The sequence below is a fragment of the Alosa pseudoharengus genome, unplaced genomic scaffold, assembly GCF_046254945.1.
Source record: "Alosa pseudoharengus isolate Yale_2024_CS ecotype anadromous, Long Island Sound unplaced genomic scaffold, YU_APseudo_1.1 YU_APseudo_1.1_scf_4, whole genome shotgun sequence".
Lineage (NCBI taxonomy): Eukaryota > Metazoa > Chordata > Actinopteri > Clupeiformes > Clupeidae > Alosa > Alosa pseudoharengus.
Window position 1 is genome coordinate 13,063,297 of NW_027468774.1, and position 25,048 is coordinate 13,088,344.

Genomic DNA, 25,048 nt, shown 5'->3' on the forward strand with positions numbered 1-25,048 from the left:
ACCCTTCAGCACTTTGGCAGTATATATTATGGTCACTAGTTTTCGTCCTTATTTCCTGCAGTCTTGACTTCAGCTTCCCTTTTGCAAGTGAGCCCTTCCAAGAGAGCTTTATATATATATATATATATGTCAAGTGGTCTGTCTTGAGGTGAGTATATAACCTTGTTTTGTAAATTACCATAGGCTGTATACATTAGTGTTCAAAAGTTTGGGGTCACTTAGAAATTTTCTTTTTTTTTTAATTGAAATAACACCAAATAAAAAATACTGTGTAGAAGATACTGTTTGGATTTATTAATGTTTTAAATGACTCTTGTTAAAGGGAACGTATGGTTTTTAAAGCAATGTCTACATAAGTGTACAGAGGCCTATCATCAATGTTCCAATGATGCATCGTTTGTTAATCCTTTCACATTTTTAAAAGGCTAACTTATGATTAGGAAACCCTTTTGCAATAATGTGAGCACAACTGAAAACTGCTGCCATGATTAAAGAAATAATACAACTAGCCTTCAGATGACTATCAGGAGCATCAGCTATTGCAGATTAGATTAAAGGCAATAAATGGCCAGAATCAAATAACTGTCTTCTGAAATTTGTCAATCTATTCTTGTCCTGAGAAATTATGTCTGTGTGAAAAATGGCCAAGAAAACTTTTACAGAGATCTTGTACAATACTGTGTGCCACTCCTGTTACAGATATTGTGTGCTACTCCCGTCACAGAAGAACATAAACTGGCTTTACCCATAATAAAAATAGAGGCGAGAGTAGACAAATACATTAGCATTTAGTTTCAGAGACAGACACGTCGCATGTCCTCAACTGACCGCTCTATTAAATAGTGCAAGCAAAACACCAGTGTCAACATTAACAGAAGAGGTGACCTCATAATGTTGGGCTTCTAGACAGAGTTGTAGAGAAAAAGTCATCTCAGACTGGCCAATAAAAAGAAAAGATTAAGATGAACAAAAGAACAGACAGTTGACAGAAAAAGACAGGAAAGAAGTTAAATCGATAGACAAATCTGAGGTATTCAGATTACAAAGATTTGTGGGACGCAGGCCAAATGCTGGAGAGTGTAATATTTAAATGCTTGTGAGTCATTTGATATTTTTCATTCACACTGGAAATTTGACAGTCGATGAAATCAGCAGAGCCGAGATGTCAAAATCCGGCTTCACAAAGTAAAAGTCCTACCATGTATTGGTTCTAACATGTGCACTTAGCATGGGTGTTTTCACTAATTAGCTCATCTACCTGGCTGAGGAGTTTTGCCAATTAGATTCAGCTGGTTTAGTGAATGGTTGGAGTAAATATGTGGCAGGACTTTTACTTTCTGAATCCGGACTTTTACACCTCTGGAATTCAGTCAGTAATTGGTAATGTATACACTACAGTGATGGTGTGATGAGAAAGACTGTTATAGAAAGTGATAGACTGAAAGACCTTCAGTACAGTAAACAGTAAAGTATTTAATAATTCTACAAAACAAAACGGAAATATATGTAAGGGATAACAGCCACTAAGGTGTCCCAATATACAGAATTAATGGACGCGGTCCATACCCCCCACTCATGTATGTATGTTTATTGTTCTACTATGAGCCCTATCTTACACCCGACGCACCGCACTTGAGTTCTGTCCTATTCTGTCCTGTTTTTATCCTTTAAGGTTTTAACTCTATATTGCAGAATGAATACCCTCATTTACAACGTCCAGGTGACTACAGGAGACCGATTTTGTGCTGGCACTTTCAACTCTGTGTCTATTAGACTGATTGGAACAGATGGTGTGACTGAGCAAATGAAGATCAATTTAAATGAAGGATTATCAAGGGATTCGGTAATTGACAAAAACATTTTTTTGTTATTTTTGAGAAATTCCTGTATGCCCAGTAACCAATTTGTTATATCATAGGTGAGGGATTTGAAGTTGGCTGTGCATTCAAGACTGGGGAGTCTTGAGCTGGTGGAGTTTGAAGCAGAAAGATTTCTTGGCATTGTTGAAGATGAATGGTTTTGCTCCAGAGTTGTTGTAACAACGCCAGAGGCTGATGTGCTCCTGTTTCCATGTTACTGCTGGGTGAGCAGTCAAGAAACAAGAGTATTCAGAGAAGCCTCAGGTCAGTACAGAAAGGTGAAACTTTATTTTTTAGGCCTTAAAGGAACCATATGTAAGAAATGTATTTCAATTAATCATAAAATGGCCCTGATATGTCACTAGACTTTAAGAAATCATGTTAATTTCAAATACTTATATAACTGACAACAGTAGTCCGGCCAGGATATTGTCATTTAAAAGAGAAGTTGCAGCCCTCAACTGATGTTGATGTTGTCATGTTGTGTTTTGGCCTGATGCGCTACCCTCCACCTATCTACTAATCGGCATCCGGGTTGCCAGCTCTGCCAGTCGGGGGGGGGGGGGGGGGGGGGGATACACCGCTCTACAGTAATTTGAAAGTGATTGCAGTACCAGTTTTGGCCACAATCTTACATACGGTTCCTTTAAATATCACAATACCAAATAGGCCAAAAACATAGGTTTTGAGTTTGGCGGCGATGTCTCCATGTCATAAAGGCTTTTCTCCTGCTCAGGCGTATTTAATGTCTCCGGCGATATGGGAAGTTCAGGAAGTTAAGGAAAAGCTATGTCAAGGCCATTCATAATGTAAGAATGGGACGTTCTGCCGTCCTATGTGAAATCATAAGCAGAATAGTAGGAGTAGGCTATAGTCAAAATACCTACACAGTATTGGCTACAAACTGACAACAGTTTAAGTTCATGAATAGGCAACCTAGACCGGTTTTATAATTGTAGGCCTGTTGGTTCTATTATAGCCTATATTTCCACCCTCTGGGCTCTAAAACGCATGGTCAGTGGCGAATAGCTTAAATACATTTAGGGATGTGTCCAGTCCACATTCGGGGTGGTTTTGTTATCAAACGTTGGGCACTTGACGCAAAAAGGTTTCTTAATCAGTCATGGGTTTGTTTTGGGCGTAACATCCTTTAAACCAATGAGAATGACATCTGTCATTCCCTTTAACAGCAAGCAGCGCAACTTCAAACAGCGCATCTGTAATAGTCAGCGGCGCATTTGAAGGAATCTGCTTGCACGCGAGACTGTATAGAACAGGTATTCCAATTAACCACGCTTTACTAAAACCTAGCAGAGGTGTCAAGTAATGAAGTACAAATACTTTGTTACCTTACTTAAGTAAAAATTTTGGGTGTCTATACTTTACTGGAGTAATTCTTTTTCAGCCAACTTTTTACTTCTACTCCTTACATTTTTACTCAATTATCTGTATTTTCTACTCCTTACATTTAAAAAAGCCTTGTTACTCCTATTTCATTTCGGCTTGTTTTCATTCCGGCTTGTCATCGTTCAAAAAAAAAAAAAAACCTATCCAGATAAATCGCACATAAACATATACCATTCTGACACCCTATTGGTTTGTACGCGATGCATCACACCTACAAATAACGTCACACTCCAGCAAGGACATAGCAGACGTGTGTAGCAGTACGAAGATGTCCGTGGCAGAGACTCAAGAGCATGGCCGTTGGAGCCATTGTTAGTTTGGACCCCAGAAACAAATGAAGCAAATGAACTTCAGAAACAATCTTTAAGCTCACTATATATTAAGATTGGCCTTTAAGCTCACGATATTCAGATTGGCCTTTAAGCTCACGATATTCAGATTGGCCTTTAAGCTCACTATATATTAAGATTGGCCTTTAAGCTCACGATATTCAGATTGGCCTTTAAGCTCACGATATTCAGATTGGCCTTTAAGCTCACGATATTCAGATTGGCCCAAAACGTTAACGGCCCACCGGTAATCCTTCTGAAGCTCCCGATTAGCCACTCCGGGCTTGTGTAACATGCCGGCTCAAGCATGAAACATAGAGGGGAGGCCACACGCAGATAAGTAAATAACGTATATTTATTAAAGAATATTGTAGCGAAGAAAGTCAGTATAATGGAGTGTAAAATCAAATGTAGTGCCAATCAGTGTCTAGGGCAGGGGTGTCAAACTCATTTTGGTTCAGGGGCCACATACAGCCCATCTGATCTCAAGCGGGCCGGACCAGTGAAATAATTGCAAAACATCCTTTGACAACTCCAAATCTCCAACTTAGTTTTTTTTCAGTAGGCTATGCTTTACCCTTCAGCCTACATTTGTAGCCTACATAATCACAAGGGATATATTAGATTATTACACATTTATTCAGAGAGGCCAATGAAATTGAAATAAAATGCATTTCACTCTCATAAACAACTGGTTTATTTTTATAGTTGAGTGGATAGGCCACATCTGACCACCTGAACCAACTCACCACACTAAACTCAAGTGGGAGCTATGAAGAAAGTTAACATCCTGCCTTAAAAATGTAAATGTGCAAATGTATGAAAAATAAAATGAATTTAACAAACATAAGTTAGCAGTGCATGAGCAATACGATCAACTGATACGGTTAGGTTACATCAGATCAAATAATTTTGTAGGCTAGGTGGCGGTGCTGTGTAATAGGCTATCCACCATAAAGGCCAGATCCTGCACCCATTCCGGGCATTTAAATTGCTACTGGTCTGCCTTTTTTCTCCAAGAACTGTCCAATTTCCTCTCGTAGTTCAAAGAAACGCTTGAGTACGGCACCTCGGCTTAACCACCGTACTACAGCGTGGTATGGTAAGCCAGACAGAATACCATTATCACTAAGAAAACAGTCAAACTGACTGCAAAATACAATAAAATGCCCAAACATCTTGTCCTCCGTTTGCAGGCTGCACTTTGTCTCTGAATTTTGTCGCAACGCCTGCTTTTCTCCCGACAATGTAGCCAAACTGAAAGCACAGGACCAGTCAACTCGGTCGGTTATTTCTTTGAAAATTCATAACTCCTCACAGGAATGGGCTAGAGATTTTTTATTTTTTTTGACATAGTCAGAAATTTATTCTCTACAAGTCTGGGCCGGATTAAACCATCTAGCGGGCCGCATCCGACCCGCGGGCCGTATGTTTGACACCCCTGGTCTAGGGGTATGTACAGCGAAATGGAAAACAAAAGCCAACATCGGAAGAGAAAAGAGCTCCCAGCATGGGGAGAGCAGGCTTCTTATCCTCACGCCAATCAAGGGTGATCTCACACACCTGGGTACACCTGGGCCCTAGTCACCTGCCACAGAGAGAGGGAGAGACAGAGCACAGGCACAGAAGTGAGTGGGGCCAAAAGAGACCAAAAGTCACACCTGCATTCAAAACATTAAAGAAATTAATTTAACAGATATTGCAACTTCATGCAATTAACAGTTAACTAGGCCTATATCATGAGGTTATTACAGCTGGTTCCGAATTAGTCATTGAATCAAAGGCTTTACTTTGTTAGATAGAAGCTAACAACCTGTTAAAATGTACCAGAATTCAGGAAATTGCGTCTAGTTCCAACAGAAGTTGTTTGGGACTGCTTGCTAAAGGCTGCTTACATCTCCTGACAGTGCATCTTCAGTTGTGCTTTAGATGCGCCTTTCGCTATAGACCAGGTTTTTCTTGGTCAGTGGTGTAATGATTTTTAGAGGGTGTAAGATTTTTGGATCATGCGCTAGACCACACCTTCTGCCACACCCCTGGGCGTAAGGCTTAATAAAAGTGAAGCGCATGGCAAAAAATTTGAGTGTAAGATATACGCTTTGCGTCGCGATAAGAATAAGCTTTTTTGGTCGTCACAATAGAGCCCTCTGTTTCCAATATAAGATAGCTATACCATTTTGCTAAAGTCTAATTTGCAAACCATTTAATTTTTGCAAGTTCCAATATGTATGGAGCTATCACTTGCCAAAAAAGGGAACAACCTCTTGGCGTATAAGTATGGCACCCAAACTTAAATGAGGTATAGTTGTGTAATTTGTCTTCAAACTATTTGATCTTAGTCCACTCTCTTTCGTTCATACAGTAAGTGCTTTTTAATTTGGAAAATATTAGGGGCATGAGGAGTAGATGGAAACATGCAAGCGCACATGATTGCACACAAGAAATATTGTGACTTATTCTAAAACATACGCTACAAAAGGGATAGATAGACCATGTCAGTTAGGCAACATTATTTCCAACCATGGTTTATCCACAGAACGTATTGTAGTATTTCTATTGATGGCCAACACAACACATATGAAACAAGGCAGACAAGCCAATCTTCCTATGTTGTGGTGTCATTAATCTCTTTTTGCACGTCTTTCTAATTAATACTAAAGCCAGACGAGAATATAATATTACAATAGTTGGCCTGTCATAGTTATCAGATATTAACTATAAGATCATTTTTGACATTATCTCAGAGTAGACCCAACCTAGTTTGCGTTTGATCACACCTTCCCGCTGGCAATTCTCTCGTGCAGTACTGCGCATGCTCTACCTATTCGTTGATGATACATCGTTGCCAAACTCGGGGCCATAGCCTATCAAGAATTGAAGCCTATGTGTTATTGTTTAGCCCTGAAATATTGTATTTTCTTTCAATAAACTTCCAACAGCAAAGTTTATATTCCAGGAGACTAGGAGTAAGTCCTTGGAAGACCGAGAAATGCAGCTAAAAAAATGCCAGGAGGAATTCAGGTGAGAATGAAATATGAGTTGTATCTCAATATTTTAGATTCTATTTCATTATTATAAGATAGTAGCCTATCTTGTCCTTTTAGACCTTAGGTAATTATTTCAAGTTAGTGTCTTCTCATTTCTAGATAGTAAGCCTATCTCATTATTTTAACATATAGTCATCATATTGAATGTTGTAGTTACACATGAGTTACTACTAAGTTGTAGTTTCAAAAAGCATCACATTTCTTCTATTCCATAAAAGTATCATAGTGTATTTTTAATCAATGTTATTTTATTTTTGTTTATTTAAAAACTGGGATTTCCTTCAAGGACAGCAATGTTTAAAATATTTAGTAGTTAATACATTGGTGATTTTTATAGCAACTTTTATTTTTTAGATATTATCTCAATATATCAAGATATTAAGTTGCAATTTCTAGATTTTATTTAAACTTATTTTTTCTCTTACTTTGCAGATGGCGTGTATATGCGCCGGGGTTACCACAGATTGTGAGTGCAAATAATGCCTTGGCTCTACCCCCTGAGGTTCGGTTCTCTTTCACAAAGGAAACTGAGTTCCATCTCACACTTGCAGCAGCGTAGGTCAACCCTATCTTTACCCTTATGCTACCACATAGTGGGATTAGAACAATATTAAAGGAAGCAATTAAGAATAATGGACATACCACCTGCTGGTAGATTTGGTAGAAGAGTGTTGGAATTAATTAAGAGAGAGCTATGTCTGCATTCAGAGTTAAACAATGATGTGCATGTGTTCATTGTGAAATAGATGTGGAGTGTGGGTGAGAGTTAACTGATCACCTGCCATTAGAAAGATTTTCTGCAACTTTTGTTAGGGTTGACAGATGAAAATGAAACGTTGGTGGTTGTGTCTTATTTGACAGGATTGGCTGTGATGACCTAGCCTGGTCCCACCTGCCTAGTGTCACTGCTTATTTTCATTTCACTAGATAGGCCACTAGTCTGGCTCCTCTCAAAGTGCTTACGATCCCCCAGCCACCAATCAGGAACAAGAAGGGATGGGGGTAGTCGCAACGCCTGCAAACATTAAAAAATGAAGTCGTAAGAATGTGTATATACAACAAGGTACATGCTGATGCAGTTTAATATCAGTTTGTAAAGGTAGGAAGTAACATGAGGAATTCCTGATCAATGTGATTGGTTAGGCTGGACCAGTGATTTCAAAGACACAAAGACACTTTTCTAGTCAAGTCAATTCACATTTATTGGTAACACTCCATAATAAGGTGCCATAATAAATAGCAAACTAGTAATTACCTAACCCTTTGTTAATTGTTACTAACATATCTATTTGGTACAAGTTAATAGTTTTTTCATCATTAATTAAATATTAGTTGTTTGCATAAAAACTGTATGTTAATGCTTTAGCAAATCTATTAACTAATATTGCATTAATATGTGTTAATAGTTAACTAAATGTATTTTTGGCACTAATTAACAGTTATATTTTAATGTTTATTTGCAAACTATATGTTAATAGAAAAGTTAATGACATATTATTATTTAACTAATTGTTATTAAACTGTGCTTCTGCCTATCCCATAAGACCCTTACAATAGATAGATAGATAGATACTTTATTGATCCCCAAGGGGAAATTCAAGAAAAAAACATGGAGCTACCTTGACATGTTGCCACTGTTGTCAGCGCCGGAACCGCTTGCAATAAAGTTGGCTAAGCTTAATTAATATATTAGTGGTATATAGCTATAAGCGTGGGGTCCCTTATAATAAAGTTGGTTAAGCTTAATTAATATATTAGTAATATATTACTATCAGTATGGGGGACCCTTATAATAAAGTTGGTTAAGCTTTATTAATATATTAGTAGTATATAGCTATCAGTGTGGAGCCCCTTATAATAAAGTTGGTTAAGCTTAATTCATATATTAGTAATATATAACTATCAGTATGGGGGACCCTTATAATAAAGTTGGTTAAGCTTTATTAATATATTAGTAATATATAACTATAGTCAGATGGTGAAGGGACTGAGACCAAAACTGGCTTATCACATTTATTCTTTTAGGAAAAGTTAAAACAAAACAACAAGTAGTTGAATGGGCTATATTACATGCATCATTCCTATACCATCAGGGAGACATAGAATGTTCAGGTGCACAGAACGACAGTTTATTAATATTCTGAGACTCCCTAAACACTCACAGACGTAGACCATACGGAGGTAATGCATAAACATAATGCTAAACTAAATGTACATTCATTTCCTGCTAGACTGAATTGCACTTTCCATGCACACTAAGCTGAACTGCTTAACTACACTGAATGCATGGAAAGTTGCAAGCGGAGTTTACAGCTAGTCACGTTAGACTCAGTGTGTATGAACTCGTGGTCATAATGAAAACATTAATAAACGTTCTCTAAGTCGCTAGAATTGCACCCAAATCTTAAAAATACATGTAAAGTAACATAATACACGTGGTATATCAAAGTTTTCAACTTAAACAACATTTCACAGTTACAAAAGTGGGGAGTGCTTTATACAGTCAACCTACCCAATGCAAAGCATACCGCTTCTGATCGGCTATGGCAACAATACAACTACATTTCTAACTCTGTTACACCCCTCCCCTGAATTTCACCAAATCCAAGCAGCAACCAAATAGTACTTCCAAAGGCAAAGAGTACACTACTTTCAAAGACTAGACAGAGAGTCACCAATTACAGGACAGCCAACCACAGTGGTATCCAATAAGGATGAAGTGGAAGAAGAGGAGCGCAAACTCTCACACAACCAACCACTGGCAGTAGGGTGCCGTATGCACCCCACAAGACCATAAAGCCATAAACCATAAATTCCATAAATTCTCAACAAAGCTAATCATAAAAGCTAGATAAATAATGATATGTCATTAACTTTTATATTAGCATATAGTTTGTAAATAATAATAAATAAACATTTAACATTTAAATGATGTAAGAAATAACTGTTAATTAGTCGCAAAAATATATTTAGTTAACTATTAACATATATTAATACAATATTAGTTAATAGATTTGTTAAAACATTAACATACAGATTTTATGCAAACAACTAATATTTAATTAATGATGAAAAAACTATTAACTTGTGCCAAATAGATATTTTAGTAACAATTAACAAAGGGTTAGGTAATTACTAGTTTGCTATTTATTATGGCACCTTATTATGGAGTGTTACCCATTTATTTATATGGTGCATTTTTGTATGCACAGAGTGCAACCCAAAGTGCTCCACACACAGACATCTAAACATACAGTCAGCAGACAAATGAACAAATTGATAAATACAGTATAGAAACAAAATGTTGGACAGCCAATCCAACACTACAAGTACACAGACATTAAGACAGGAAACAAACAAATGAATAATAATAAAAAAAAAAGTAAATAAATAAATAAATAAAAATCCGTAAGTGAAATTCAGTAATTTCTTTGGTTAGGCCTAACGTTACATATAAGAGCAGCATGGTGTTCATTGAACAGTCCAAACCGCAAGCAACATTCCAACCAGGCAATGGCCGTCTGAAGGGCTCCGGAATCACAGGTCAGCTGTCAGCGACTTCTCTGGGATACAAGCAGAAGCAGACTCTGGAAAGTTAGCCCACAGACCAGCAGCTCGGTCAGTGAAGCTCAAACAGCATCAGGTCCCAATAGCCAATGTGAAACTCTGCATGACCTGCTCCATTCACGCCGAGGCAAATGTAGGCAGATAGCTCGGCGGACATCTCCGTTGGAAACAGCGAGACAGGTCCCACACAGAAGAGCCTGTGCCCTAGCCTGACGAGCCAGACCCACATCAAGATAGGGTCTGGGAACTCACCATTGGCAGTGCTCAATCCGAGGGGCGGAAAAAATGGTTGTCTTTCAAATTCCCTCTGCACGCAATAGGATAGCTCTACAACTCATGAGTCCCATGCGTTTTCCCACCAGCGGAGCTAGTTGGATAGTTGATCAAACTTTTGGCAACTTAAAAAAAGCTTAACTGGAGTTGCACTGTTCGCCAGCAGCAGCATCCATCTTTGTTTTCAAGTAGCAGGGAATTTACGCGGAACCGTCGCAATTCAGTCGTCATTATGTTAAGCCCGCCCACCGACTCTATACACGATGTGATTGGCCTGATCGAAGTTTGATTTTTCCAGCTCGCAAGCCAACAGAGAGTTGCTAGACTACCCTGTGTGGAAAAGATCGGGTGTTCTTTTCCTGTCTCACCTCCGTGTTCTCCGAGGTCTACTACGCACCTCCCTGAACTATGAAACATCGTTCATTCATTCATTCATTCACTGATATGCGCAAATAGCGCGCTGGTCGCGTCTCCCCTTCGCATAGCCTACATACACACTCGCATACATACACACCCGCACACACACAATGTTACTGATTAAAACTTCTGTGTTCCATCTCCCCGTTTGCTACAATGTAGGATCCCATTGCAGTGAAACCGTGTGCATAGTTGTGCTGTTCTGTAACATACATACTCACTTACTGATACCGACACTCTCTTTCACTGTTGCGTTTCTCCCGCCGTCTTCCGCATTCGTGATTGTCAAACAAGAGCGCACTATGCGCCAGTACTATTTAAAAGACTGTTTGGGTCATGGGAAATGGTGTGGGGGAGATCAAGTATTTTGTTTTTTGTGTGTATGTGTAAGTATGTGTTGTCATCCGTTATCCAATTCTGTGTTGCCTGCATTGCTATAGAAAACAAACTGCTGTAGATGCGGAAATGTTATGGGGAGCCATTGGTGCCAAAAGCACTTAATTGATTTGCCAGGAAATTAAGATGGGTTACCTGTAGTTGGTTTTCTCCCAAATGTTGCATTATGGGTGAGGGCACCTATATGAAGCAGTCAGTTTGTGATATGAGAGAGGGAAGTAACAGCTTGTTGTGAGGCTGTGGTGGTATGTTACTGTGTAGTGGAAAATACTGGATTAACTGCTGGCTTATGAAAGACAATTTTCTGTTAAGTATTGTCAAGGACAATTCTTTGTTGGATTTATATCCACTTTATTTTTGTTTATTTAGTTATTTTTGGTTTGTTAAATATTTTGCATTGTGGGAAATAAAACCCCTTTCAAACGTCAGTTGCTACTGTGACCTGTCCTTCCATCCTGCTCAAACACTTCCAACCCGTTTGCCCAATCCCAAAACAGTGGTCTGCCCCGGGCAGTATCACACCCTGGTTGCAAATTACATTTGCTGCCGCTAGGATGCGTCTAGATTTCTAGGCTACCTGTGCCCTGTGTCCAAGTCCGATCTCTCTAACCAGGCGCTGGAGCAGCAGCTCAGTAGGATAGTAGTCCAGGGGGACAGCGACGGATCTCACAGACCCACGCAGTCCAGTTAAGAGACACCTCAGCCAGCCAAAACAAAGTTAATTGAGTAATGTAAGTAATGTTAGCCTGATGCCGACGGGAAACACTAGTAGGCTAGTAGTAGGCTAGTAGACTAGTAGCCTAGGCCTAACAACAACACCATACGAACTGTAAATAACATCCATGCAAAGCAACTGAATCAAATTTAGAGAGTTCTTACAAAAAATTCTCATTCAGGCAGAGCACTGCTATTTGGGATTTGCAGAAGTAGGAGCTTTTCAGGTGCTGCGTGCAAATCACTCCACCCAAGTATCAGTGCTACGTCAAAGTTTAAGAGCTAAATTATGTTTAGGAGAAATAGGGTTGACCCAGAGTAATCTTATTTTGGATTTTCATTTCCTCGAGGTTGTCACATATAGTAGGCTAACACTTGAGGACTAGTAATGCTCAATATTTTGAAAAATATTTCAAACATTGAGCATTTCAGGAAATATATATATATATATATATATATAAAAAAAAAGTTTGAAAATAGAGTTCACTTTATGACTTTATAACACTTGGTTGTAGATTTGTTCCAGTGAAACTGAACGCTATGGCAGACAACAGAAGCTCATGGGAGAGCTTTCATGATCTGGATCAAATCTTTGTCACCAAAAAGACAAAAGCCTATGGTATGTTTATCATGAGCTCATAAACAAGCTTAGGTAAGAGGTTTTGTGGCTTTCATAATGTTCTGCCATTGTTTCTCATTGCAGAGTTTGTGCGACAGCACTGGCAGGAGGATGAATTCTTTGGCTATCAGTTTCTTAATGGCCTTAACCCCATGATGATTGGAAAATGTTTAGAACTTCCAAATAACTTTTTGGTTACTGAAGATATGGTAAAGTCCTACCTACCAGATGGCAGTTCTCTGCGAAAAGAGATGGAGGTATGATAAAATGAACATGTACAACTGTTTATTTGAATACAAGTAGCATTATTTCAGTTAAGCTTCCCAAGTCCACTACATTCCCTACTCCTGCAATTCTTGGTAAACCTCAAGTCTTACATCCTCTGCCCTTGGTTACTCAATGATTGCTTAACTATGGTGGCCGACGGGTGCAAACGACCTGCAACACATGACAACACATGCAAATTGATAAAACACTTGCAAATAGACAAAACGCAAGTAGCTTAAAACAATAGCGGCAGGTTCAAACACACCTGGCTCCACTGGGAAAAAAACAGCGCACAGAGTGCACATAGTCTATTGATGAGAAGACATAGTGGAACTACAGTATTCTTCAGGGCATGACGAGAGGGCAGTCAGGTAAACTTGTATTCCTCTTTAGGTTTGATGTCAACAAATGATATCAGTGTTAAGATGGCACTGTTTTGCATGTCTCAAGTCTCTGTCTCTAACCTTGGCAATGAAATTAACTAAATTTATCGTTGGTTTTAAATCTTAGTAAAGGCTACACAACCTAGGCCTATTCAAAGGAAAAACATTGTTTTCAAATCTTTTCATTCTCATGTGGATGAGGCCTCAATTAGTCTGTCAAAGAGCTTACATTTTTTGTGCGGTTTGTATGCTTATCTGTCTGTGAACAGGATTACCAGCCCAATGAAATAATGTAATGATGCATGTAACCTGTTATTAATCTATAGCCACTCCCTCTAGAATGGTAACATTTTCCTGTGTGACTACAAGGACTTGAACTGTGTGGTTGGAAAGGAGAATGTCATTCATGACCGTCTGCAGTACTTGGCTGCTCCACTTTGTTTGCTCTACAAGACCTCTGACAAAAAGCTCTTACCCATTGCCATCCAGGTATGCAGTATTATGTAGAATGCTGGTAGAAACATGGATGGTTCAATCCAAGTATTGTACTCCACAGCACAGGTTTACATATGCTGTATTGCTTTGACACTCTGCTTATTGTCTATAGCTAAAACAGGAGGCAGGGGAAGAAAATCCCATATTTCTCCCCTCGGATAATCAAGACTGGCTCTTGGCCAAAATATTTGTGAGAAATGCTGAGTTCAACATGCATGAGCTAAACTTTCATTTGCTTCGTACACATTTGTTGGCTGAAGTGTTTTTCATGGCAACTGTGAGGCAACTTCCCTCAGCACACCCCCTCTTCAAGGTAAGTTTTTTCAATATGGAGGAAAACTATCACTGAATTGCTACAGCTGCACAAGTTACAAGCTTGTGTTAATTTTATTAGTACATATCTTTTCCATAATAACTGTCAGTTTAAAAATAAAAATACATTGTAATGTTATGGTAATCACAAGACTGTTGTCGTTTTAGCTCCTGGTCCTCCATTTCCGCTACACTTTACAAATCAATATCATGGCCCGAGACCAGCTCATGTCAGAGGAAGCCTTCTTCTCTGAAGTATGTCGGATTTGTGTGTTATCTGCTAATACTGTAACATTACATTTTGTAAATAAATGTCCACACATATCTATAGTTTCTTATGTATAGTACTGTTAACTACTTCTGCTATTAACCTTTGCCTTTTAATTGTTTTCTCTCCCCTCTGAAGCATACAGGCATTGGGTTAATTGGTTCAAGGATGTTTTTGAGGAAAGCTTTAGCAACGCTGACATACAGTTCCTTATGTTTACCAGAGAATATCAAAGTGCGTGGTCTAGAGGAGATCCCAAACTTCTACTACAGAGATGATGGCCTCAAGCTGTGGAAGATCATCCATGAGTATGAACTTAATTTATCACCATTAAGGGCACTGCAGTGGCTCAGATCAAAATTTACAGTTACACACTGTCACATGTTTTTGTTACTAGAACAACATAATACAATCAGATCTCTGTGTGAACACGTCCCTCTAAATAGTAGGTGTTTGGTCAGGGAAAAAAATCATGATAGAGTTTTGACCTTGACAATGAAGAACACTGACTGGCCTTATAGCTCAACATTAGTGACATCTGCTATTTGATAGAACAGGATCAAATCCCTACAACCAAATATTATGGAAAGTCTTCCAAAAAGAGTGAGCTATTGTTACAGAAAAGTAGTGGGGAGAAGGGGTGTGTCGACAGAATATTAACAGTATTGTATATTAACAATTTCAAAGATCAAACCAATGTATTGATCACACTTGTGTATTAACCATATTTATTCCAATGTTACGTTGTTGTACTAAACATTGGGCCATAAATAAATCTGCTCCTCTTGCTGTTAATGTCATGCTCAGCCCAAACCAACACAACAGTTGACCAAAAATATCAATATTAATCTGCATTACTGCTTTACCAGTGATAGAGTGTAGTGTTACATCCAACAATAGCAACAGTTTCTTAGTTTCTTAACGCAGCCAAACTGCATATTCAAGATGGATGCCACAGTGATGTCTAGTTACTATCCCATTATTATGTGGTGCTAGAGAAAATATACTACAAGGAAGAAAAGTCCTCTGAAAGAAAGAAAAGTCCTCTGCCTGCAGTTGGCATCAGTACACGGATGCTGGCCTAGCTCACAAACCATTGGGCCCTAGCGCTGCTAGCTAGCTTTATGGTTCTTCAACCACCTCAGACTTGCACCGTGTTGCCTCATCTTTCATAATCATCCTGGCTGCATCACACTTGGGTAGGCACATGTTTTTTTTGCTTATTCCCACCCACCGCAGCAAACTTTTTTCTTTATTGTATGGTAACTTAAGGAAAGGATAGTTAGGGCACTATCTTGTGCTTCTGTGTGTCAGTGCCCATTTGCTCTGGTAAAACAAAATGACAATATCAGTACAATTCATGTGTGAATCAAATGAGAGGAACTGCATTATCAGAGGTGAAGAATCAAATACAAGTCTTCATAGATACATTATAATTATTTATTATTGTTTAAAACACACAAACTGAAGTTCATCCTCATAAACAGATCTCACATGAGTAGTCATCAGAGCTGCAGAAAGTTAATTTATAGGAACGTCACCTATTACCAACCATCCCGTATTTCCAACCTCTTACGTGTATGTGTCACTTAATATTAATTTCTATACAAACCAAGACAGCGGATTCCTAAAGAAACGCAAGCACCCACACCATAAGTGTATTTAAATTAGCTATGTACCAAAATTACATTTTACTGTGACTCGAAGAGCTGTAAACAGTGTTGTAAGGCTCTTCTGTAATCTGCTTGGAGCTCCAGTGGAATTTTGATTTGGTTATGGGATTTGGCAGACTTTGTCCAAAGCGACATACAAATACAAAAACAATATAATATTTAAAATTTAACAGGGAACAGATTAGAATGTTGGTCAAACTATAATAAGGAGAATAGCAATAATAAAAAGCAATGTCAATTTAATCAATAGCCTAATAAAATAAGCAATGAAAATGAGGGAAAAAAGCAATAATAAACAATAATGTACATTCAATCAATAATATAAAAACAATAACATGTTAAGACTACATTAAGGAGAATATCAATAATAAACAATAATGTCAAATTAGCAAATCAGCAGCCTAATGGAAAAAAAACACTATTATACAAACCATAACGCATAAGAAGCTCTTAAAGAACTAAGTGCATGTTGAACAGGGATGTCTTTAGACCCCTCTTAAACGACCCAAAACTATCACAGGAACGGAGAGCACTGGGCAACTCATTCCACCAACATGGAACCACTGAGGAAAAGAGTCTTGAATTAGACCTAGCGTTTATGACTGGTCGACACAACAGACGCTCATCAGAAGACCGCAGTGGGCGATGGGGATGTACGTCTTGATTATTGAATTAAAATAACTAGGAGCAGATCCAGTCAGTGTCCTATAGGCCAAAGTGAGAGATTTAAATTTAATTCTGGCTACTATAGGGAGCCAATGGAGAGTAACTAGGAGAGGAGTTACATGTGTCCTCTTTGGCTGATTGAAGACCAGGCGTGCTCCAGCATTCTGGATCAGCTGTAATGATCGTATTATACAAGCGGGTAAGCGAATTACAATAGTCCAGCTTGGAGATGACCATGGTCTAAACAAGAAGTTGGAAGTGTGGAATCTTGTGTCAGATAAGGTCTGATCTTCCTAATGTTGTAAAGCATAAAATGACATGATTTTGCAATAGAAGCTACATGCTCAGAGAAGTTAAGTCGGTCATCAATTACAATGCCCAAGTTACGTGCCGATCTAGTTGGGGTCAGTGAAGTTGAGTCAAGCTGGATGTTAATCTGTTGGGGAATCGCTGTTTTAGCTGGAAACACCAAAAACTCAGTTTTTGAGACAGCGAGGCTGAAATATCCTTACGGCATGCAGAAATCCGGTGGGAAACGCTAGAGTCATCAGGTGGGAAAGACAGGTAAAGTTGAGTGTCGTCTGCATAACAGTGATAGTCAAATCCATGGGAGTGAATGGTCTCACCTAAGGAAGTGGTGTAAATAGAAAAAAGCAGTTTCAGTAGAATGACTACTCTTGAAACCAGAGCATAGGGTCTAGTAGATTATTCTGATGAAGAAAGTCACATACTTGCTTGAAGACCACTTTCTCCAAAACCTTTGACAAGAAAGGAAGAAGGGAGGCAGGTCTGTAGTTCTTCACCTCAGTTGGATTACGTGTAGGCCTACTTTTCTTTAGCAAAGGTGTAACCCTAGCCTGTTTAAAAGAATAAGGAACTATTCCAGAACTGAGTGAAGCATTAAATACAGTACATGTGTGACTGCCGGTAGAACGGCGGGTGCGACAGACTGTAGAAGAGTGGACAGGACAGGATCCAATGGGCATGTTGTTGGACGACTTCGCTGAAGCAATTGAGAGACCGCTTCCTCATCAAGAGGAGAGAAAGAGTCCAATGATGCGGTCATACTAACACAAGGCAAAGCCCTCCTTATAGGTTCATCAAACTGAAAAATGTAAGGTTCATTTATCAAATGTTATTAGGTATTAAAATGAATTAAGAAGTATGAAAAAACGTTGTTTTAGAATTTTCGAATGAAAGGATTGGTAATTAGTGGTTTTACGATAGCCAAGTGGTGTATTTTCCACTATATTAGAATTATGGATTTTATTTCACACTTCCCCTCACTGAAGTACCTGTGTCTCACAGATATGTTGAAGGAGTGTTGGGACACTACTACACCTCTGATGATTACATCCAGAGAGACACTGAACTACAGCTCTGGATCAAAGACATTTACAAGAAGGCTTTCCTTGAAAGACAAAGCTCAGGTTGGAGAACTGATGGATATTATGTAAGGGATAATGTATAGAACGCCGGTCATTACTGGGAAAATAAGTCCTGACAGGGCGAACTGGACCCCGACGCGCAGCGGAGGGGTCTTGTTCTGCCCTGAAGGGACTTATTTTCCCAGTAATGACCGGCGTTCTATACATTATCCCGCTTATTACACGGCTACTTGCCAAAACGAAATAATAAACTCCCCACGATATGACTTTAGCCTACAAAGCCTAGCCTATTTGTTACCGTTCATCGTGGCATTTGCTGAAACAAATAGTTCGCAACAACACACGCTGAACTTGAATCAAACATTCTTTAGAACCCAGCTGATCAACCGTCTGCTTTCACTTTTAAATGAAGTTCCAGTCCTTGCGTAGTGATATGAAAGACGTATCAGAAGCACAAAACCCGTTGCCATTGACAGCGGTAATTATATGTTTGCAGCGGTAATTACATGAATATATTTTACCATAGAACTTTGGGAAATCCCATTGAAGCCAATGGAGCGTTCTACTTGTCTTGTGAAGAGCCGTGTAATAAACTGACATATTAAAGGGATGGGATGTTAAATAGTTAAAGGGAAGGGATGTTGAGATAGTTAATGGCATGGGATGTTGAGGATTGTGTCAACAATTCCCAGTGAGATGAAGGTGCTTCTGATTTTTGCTTAATTGTCTAGAAACAAGCGATGATTTAACTAACCTTTTCTTTCACAGTATAAAGAAAAACAAAACAACCCTTTTTTTCAGAAATACCACAGAGTTTCACCTCTTTAGAAGAGCTCGTCAAGTTTGCCACCATGATCATTTTCACTGTATCTGTCCAACATGCTGCTGTCAACAATGGACAGGTTTGGATGTTACGTTTAAATAATCCATTTTACCTGCTATATTTATACTTCTCTTATATATATTTTTTTCTCTATCAGTTTGATTTTGGTGCTTGGATGCCCAACTTCCCCAGTTCTTTGAAGTGTCCTCCTCCTACTTGTAAAGGTAAAGCCAAAGAGATTGATGTCCTGGAGACGCTGCCAGACATTGGCACCACGGTACACACCATGACTGCTCTGTACCTGCTCGGCCAGAAGTCCTCTGACCATGTGCGTGATGCATTGTTTGTACCCTACTAAGCTCAAAGGGTCATATTCTCCTATGTGTGCAAGTCAAAAAACCTTTCAGCCTATAGGCATATTATTCATATTCTTTGTTAAAGGACAACTCTGGTCTAAGAGCAACCTAGGGTCTATTTTTTGATGATAACGAGTGTCAACTTCTATTTGGGACCAAAATGATGTTATTTGGTGGAGTTTTGAGTAAAACTGTAATTTTACTTGTAAATAGCATGTAACATAGCCTTTGGGGGCAGCTTCGCTTTGTCAAAGTAAGTCACTATTTTAATGCCATTAACTAGTTTTAAAAATCATTACACATCTATGCAACTGCAGAGAGAGTCTCTATAGACAAACTGACATATTTTGTAGCTTTGTAAGTGTAAAGAAAATGTATAAAAAGGACTGTTTGTGCAGTCAGTGTATTAGCTTACTATTATCCTGGTCGCCGCCATCTTGTGAGAAGAGAGTCTGGTCAGCCACTGATGGCAATGTGTTTGATCACTTTGAGTATTTACATTTGTAAATTACTATTGAGAGATTAATAATCTGAAGTTAGACGTTTCTCAGTTGTGAGTTTTAAATCATGAATCAAAACCTCAGACGTCTATAAATAGACCTAAAAAGTGTGTGATTTGGTTAAATTACTTCTTTGTTTAGGTTATATAAACTAATTCATGCAGAATTAAAATATCTCAGGTGAATGTTTCTATTCATAGTTTTAATTTAGTGATAAATTACCTTGCCTATTTGTAATGAGAGTGAGGTTCTCATCTTGTTGTGTTGTTGTCAACGGAGGCCGCCTCGATTGGAGAGCATGATTGTGACGTCAAGTCGGGTATCTGGGGGTACAAGATTTCAGCACGAGTCTCCAAGCATTAAAGTCGACCAGAATTACAAATAAGTCATTTTTAGAGGTCAGGATTTCCAAATATCCGACGTGTCATGAACGCGGCCTCAGTCTGGCTCTAATATGAAATTAAGCCTTTTTTCATGAGGCTGCCTTCATTCTGAAAATAACTGCTGTGGGTGTGATTGAGCATGATGTAGAGGTGAATATGCACAACACAAATGGGAACACATATAACACAAGTAGGAGAGTATGACCCACAAAGTATATTTTCAGTTAACATCTGTGTATATATCTCATTCAGATGTCACAATGGAACATTCAGATGTCACAATTTTTTCAATCGCACACACTACACCTTTCAATCAGTTCTGATTGCTGTGATTACACTGCATGTTTGTATGGCTCACCCTACAAGAGAATTAACAAAAATGCTGACATGTTAGAAAATTGGATCAGACTGGAGCTGGAACGTTGATTGTTACATCTTTTAATTGGACGTATTGAACCTGCGCAAACTCAACGTTCAGCCCAATTCTAAAGTTAGTTGGGTCCAGGCTAAATTGTGCCAAAATCATAGTGTCTACCCTATTAAAACATTACTTGAGCACTTAATGAATGTATTCCTAAGTTCAAGTTTTTGTCTTCAATATTTTGCAGTACAGCCTAGGTAATTATCCTGAGCAGCTGTTTGTGGAGCAAAAGCCACTGGAATTGACTGATGATTTCAGAAGAAAGCTTGAGGTCCTCAGCTATGACATCAAAGCCAGGAATGTTGGTCTTCCATTGCCATACACCTATCTAGACCCAGAGAACATTGAAAACAGTGTTGCCATTTAAAATATAAATAATCACCAAATTATCTCAAAACAACATTTGCTGATGTTTGTTTGATGTTTTCATAGTTTTTAGTAGTAGTAGTTTTTATAAATGCTGTAAACAAAGAGATGATATAGGCTACGTATTACCCATCCACAATGTTATTTCTTTTCTTGTTATTGGGGGCCATTCAGTGAAGCTGAACTGATAACATTGTATTTCTCTATTTCTTTTTATAAATGTGGCTGCCACCGCTGCAGTTGAAATGCAGTTACAGAAGTATGCTTAGGTGTCATCACATTATACTTTGTCTGCTGTTGCATACTTCTTTTGCTTGGCAGTGCACACAAGTTTACACAACATTTTGTTGGTGTTTGACCGTGTATAGTGTGCAGACTGTTAAAGTTGTATTTGTATAGTTGTATAGTTTCTTGTTTATTGACAAATTAGCAAGAATTTAATGAACCATGGTTTGTGGTGTGACATAAAGAAGAAATTCACTGAGGAAGCAAACAGAAGAGCCACCTTTTTGAAAGAAAGTTTAGATTTTTGAACAAAAAATTAATCCAACCGAATACATAAGACATACATTTGTGAAGATGTAAATGACCAAAACAGTTTAAAAACATTTAAATGAAAGCAAATATTTAAAAAAAAAAGTATATATATAAAAGGATATCTTGTAATACTGGAATGCAATAAGTTATACAGTTACAGTAGTGTGGAGCAGCCATTAAGTGAAGTGCTAAGTATATGAGCTGTGCTAAATTCTGTGAGTAACATACTAGTTTTCCAACCCATGAGGACTTACAAAGATTTTGAAATAATAGGCCTAGAGATCAGGGGCCGTATTCACAAAGAATTTTAAGGATAAAAGTAGCTCCTAACTGGCGAATTTAAGAGCAACTCCTAAAAATAATGGGCGTGTCACTCCTAACTTTAGGACTCCTAATTTTTTTTCACTAAAAGTAATTCACGAAGCATTTTAGACCTAAAAGTAGCACCTAAGTCTGGGACAGCTTAAAAGAAGTCGAGAGGACTCCTAACTCACTAAGACCTATTCTCAAACAGCTTTTTGGGGCATTTCACGTTGCAATGTTTTGAAATGCGTAGCCTTTGCGGCAACATCGCGAGGGAACAATTTTGCATTCATAAAAGGGATGCAATAACGCCACCAACAACAACCAAAACTACTCATTGTTAACATGTAAATTAAATGTAACGTTTCATTGTGAATCAAATTAAAATGTTCTCCTTTTTGCAAACGTAGGCATATGGTGACAGATTAATTTAATAATGTTGCAAAAATACTGCATCAATCCGTATGTTTCATGAGGCTACTAGGGTATTTGTTTTGCCTTACTCTTTATTCATATAGGCTAGGCCTTTTTATTCAGTTATTCATCATCTTCCGTCCTTGTGTAGCGCATGCATTCTCAGAACTGTCACTCATCATCGTAAGGGAGGTGTTTGGGATCATTCCCGCGCTATAATCATCAGCCAATGAAAGTGGTCACTTCGATCAAGCTTGTGCATGAGTAATGACGTCCACCATAGCAACGAAGACTCACTCTTAGTTCAGGAGTTGTCATTTTTCCTTACTAAGAGTAGGTCTGAGAGGCTTTGTGAATAACTTTTAGCAGAAAACTCCTAGCTAAAATCTTTTAGTGCGATTTTGGAGTACTCCTAGTAGTAAGATAAAGGGCTTTGTGAATAAGGCCCCTTGGGCCGTATTCACAAATAATTTTAAGGCTAAAAGTAAAATAATGGGCGTGACACTCGCAATTTACGTAGCATTTTAGACCGAAAAGTAGCAAGTCGAGACTCCTAACTCACTAAGACCTATTCACAAACAATCCTAAGCCGTTTTTTGTGTCATTTCACGTCGCGATGTTTTGAAATGAACATGCAGTTACAGGAACTCTCAATCGTGAGGGAATAATTGTGCATTGTAGGCCTAACTAAGGAATGCAATAACGCCACCAACAACCAAAACCATTCATTGCATGTAAACTAAATGTAACGTTTCATTGTAAATCAAATTAAATTGTTTCTCCTCTTTGCGAATGTATTCACGTGTCTTCATACAGATTAATTTAAAACATGTTGCAAAGATAGGCCTACTGCTTCAATCCGTAGTGTATTTCATTATGCTACTAGGCTATTTGCTTTGTCTTACTCTTTATTCATTTAGGCTATGTATTCATAATATTCCATTCTTCACAGTAGGCCTACTTCTGTAGCGCACGCATTCTCACCAGCAAAGACCTGTCACCTGTCACTCATCATCGTAGGGGCGGTTTTTACCATCATTCCCACGTTATAATCATCAGCCAATCTTATTTTAGGAGTAATTTTTCCTTTTTAAGAGTAGGTCTGAGAGGCTTTGTGAATAACCTTTAAAGGTAAACTATGCAGTATTGGCATATTCCTTTTTCGCTGGCTCTGTCATGACGAATGTCTGAGAAACTCCATCGCTACCTTTTTCTAGCCGGTGCCTAGCGTGTATGTGTATTTGAATGCAGTAAAGCAATTTGTTACACTCGTTATACTTCCTGACACTGAGGCCGTCGGCCCGCCAGCCCACAGTTGCAAGGGTGGTTTTTCCGCTCACAGGCGCTAGGGGGAAGCGAGACGGCCACCATTCAAAAAGTCATATAACCATTCCAATGACTCTGAAGCTGTTAAATTAAGGTAAATTAAGCTAAAAACTTGCACATTAAGCTAAAAAAACTGCATAGTGTGCCTTTAAGAGAAAACTCAGGGGCCGTATTCACGAAACATATTATCTTACCGCTAGGAGTACTCCTAAATCGCTCTAAAACTTTTTAGCTAGGAGTTTTCTCTTACAACCAATTCACAAAGCCTCTCAGACCTACACTTAGTAAGGAAAAATTACAACTTTTAAGATAATCTCTCTAAGAGCTCTGTTGCTATGGAGTAAAGGCCCATTCACACCAAGACCGATAACGATAACGATAACGATAACTATAAATAAATATTGTTCTCGTTAATATGAATGACTATGTTCACACATAAACTATAACGATAGTGAAGAATGATATCGTTGGGGATCACTTTCAGAGCGATTTTCAGAACGATAAAAAGATAATAGCCAATCAGAACTCATTAAATTTTAACCGTCTAACCAAAGATCCTTAATATACAGTCTCTGGTCTAACCAAGGAGAGACTTTGTTTATCGTTGGTCAGTGGGAACGTTTTTATCGTTATGGTTATGGTTATCGTTTTTGGTGTGAATAGGCCCTTTGCTTAAAATAGTGGAGAGTTGGGAGGAAAGAATTTAATCTAATTTAACATAATTACAGAAAACCTAATCAAGATTGAAAAGCGTTATTCTGTGTATCGATATTGCCTTAATCCCACACATGTCATTTGGCCGTACTTTTCAACTCACATCACTATAAAATCCCATAAAAATCACAGCTCCCAATGCATTTCTATGGAGCCGTAAGGTGAAGTTGACGGAGTATGCTTCCCTTCGCGGAGCTACTGGACTGCCATTGGCTCATCTGTGTTCGATGGGCAGGGTTTTGCGATCGGTCAATTACTCTTACTTAAATTAGGAGTCCTAAAGTTACGAGTGACACGGCCATTATTTTAAGGGGTTTCTCCTAAATTAGCCAGTTAGGAGCTACTTTTAGCCTTAAAATTCTTTGTGAATACGGCCCCAGATGACTACTTGTGATGTGAAAAGTCATTACAACAATAATCAATGTTTTATCTGCTATACGAAGAGGGCTATCAGTTTCTTCTGATTATCTGTTTAATATCAACTTAACACCAAATTATATTGTCATAGTGTAAAGTCAGGCAGGCTAACAATAACATGTTGGTCTGGAATGGCCTGTTAACAATTATACATAAGACTCCTCATATATAAATACACAGCTCTAGAAATAAAGCATAAGGGGCAGGAGGATCATAGAAATATTTTATCTTTGCCCTTTGGAACATAACAAGACATCTCTGTATGTGTTTGTTGTGACTGTTTCAATGCCTCAGGTTATACTCTTCTGGGCAGTGCCCCCTTCTTAGAGTGATGTCATCAAGAGCAATCTCTCCTTGTCGATTTCTTCTACGCTCACCTTTAATAATTATCTGGGAAAAAGAGATAGA

The 25,048-nt window shown here is 38.5% G+C and overlaps 2 protein-coding genes across 5 annotated transcripts in view; one reads left to right on the forward strand and one right to left on the reverse strand.

Moving 5' to 3' along the window:
- The first annotated feature begins 1,693 nt into the window (after window positions 1-1,693).
- LOC143102348 (polyunsaturated fatty acid lipoxygenase ALOX15B-like) lies at window positions 1,694-20,930 on the forward strand. The gene is made up of 14 exons (XM_076265878.1): window positions 1,694-1,843; window positions 1,919-2,123; window positions 6,535-6,616; window positions 7,075-7,197; window positions 12,525-12,628; window positions 12,713-12,885; window positions 13,618-13,767; window positions 13,886-14,086; window positions 14,254-14,340; window positions 14,492-14,661; window positions 18,001-18,122; window positions 18,882-18,982; window positions 19,061-19,231; window positions 20,751-20,930. The coding sequence occupies exons 1-14, from the start codon at window positions 1,694-1,696 to the stop codon at window positions 20,928-20,930; spliced, it is 2,019 nt and encodes a 672-aa protein (XP_076121993.1).
- The window catches only part of npnta (nephronectin a), a 55,794-nt gene continuing 51,448 nt past the window's right edge, over window positions 20,703-25,048 (reverse strand). Inside the window, exon 10 of one of the 4 annotated variants that reach the window (XM_076264882.1) lies at window positions 20,703-25,030. In XM_076264882.1, coding sequence (XP_076120997.1) covers window positions 24,923-25,030 — 108 coding nt within the window. In that variant the 3' untranslated portion in view covers window positions 20,703-24,922. The remainder of the gene's footprint in view (window positions 25,031-25,048) is intronic. The other 3 variants (XM_076264883.1, XM_076264880.1, XM_076264881.1) reach the window with 3 other exon arrangements.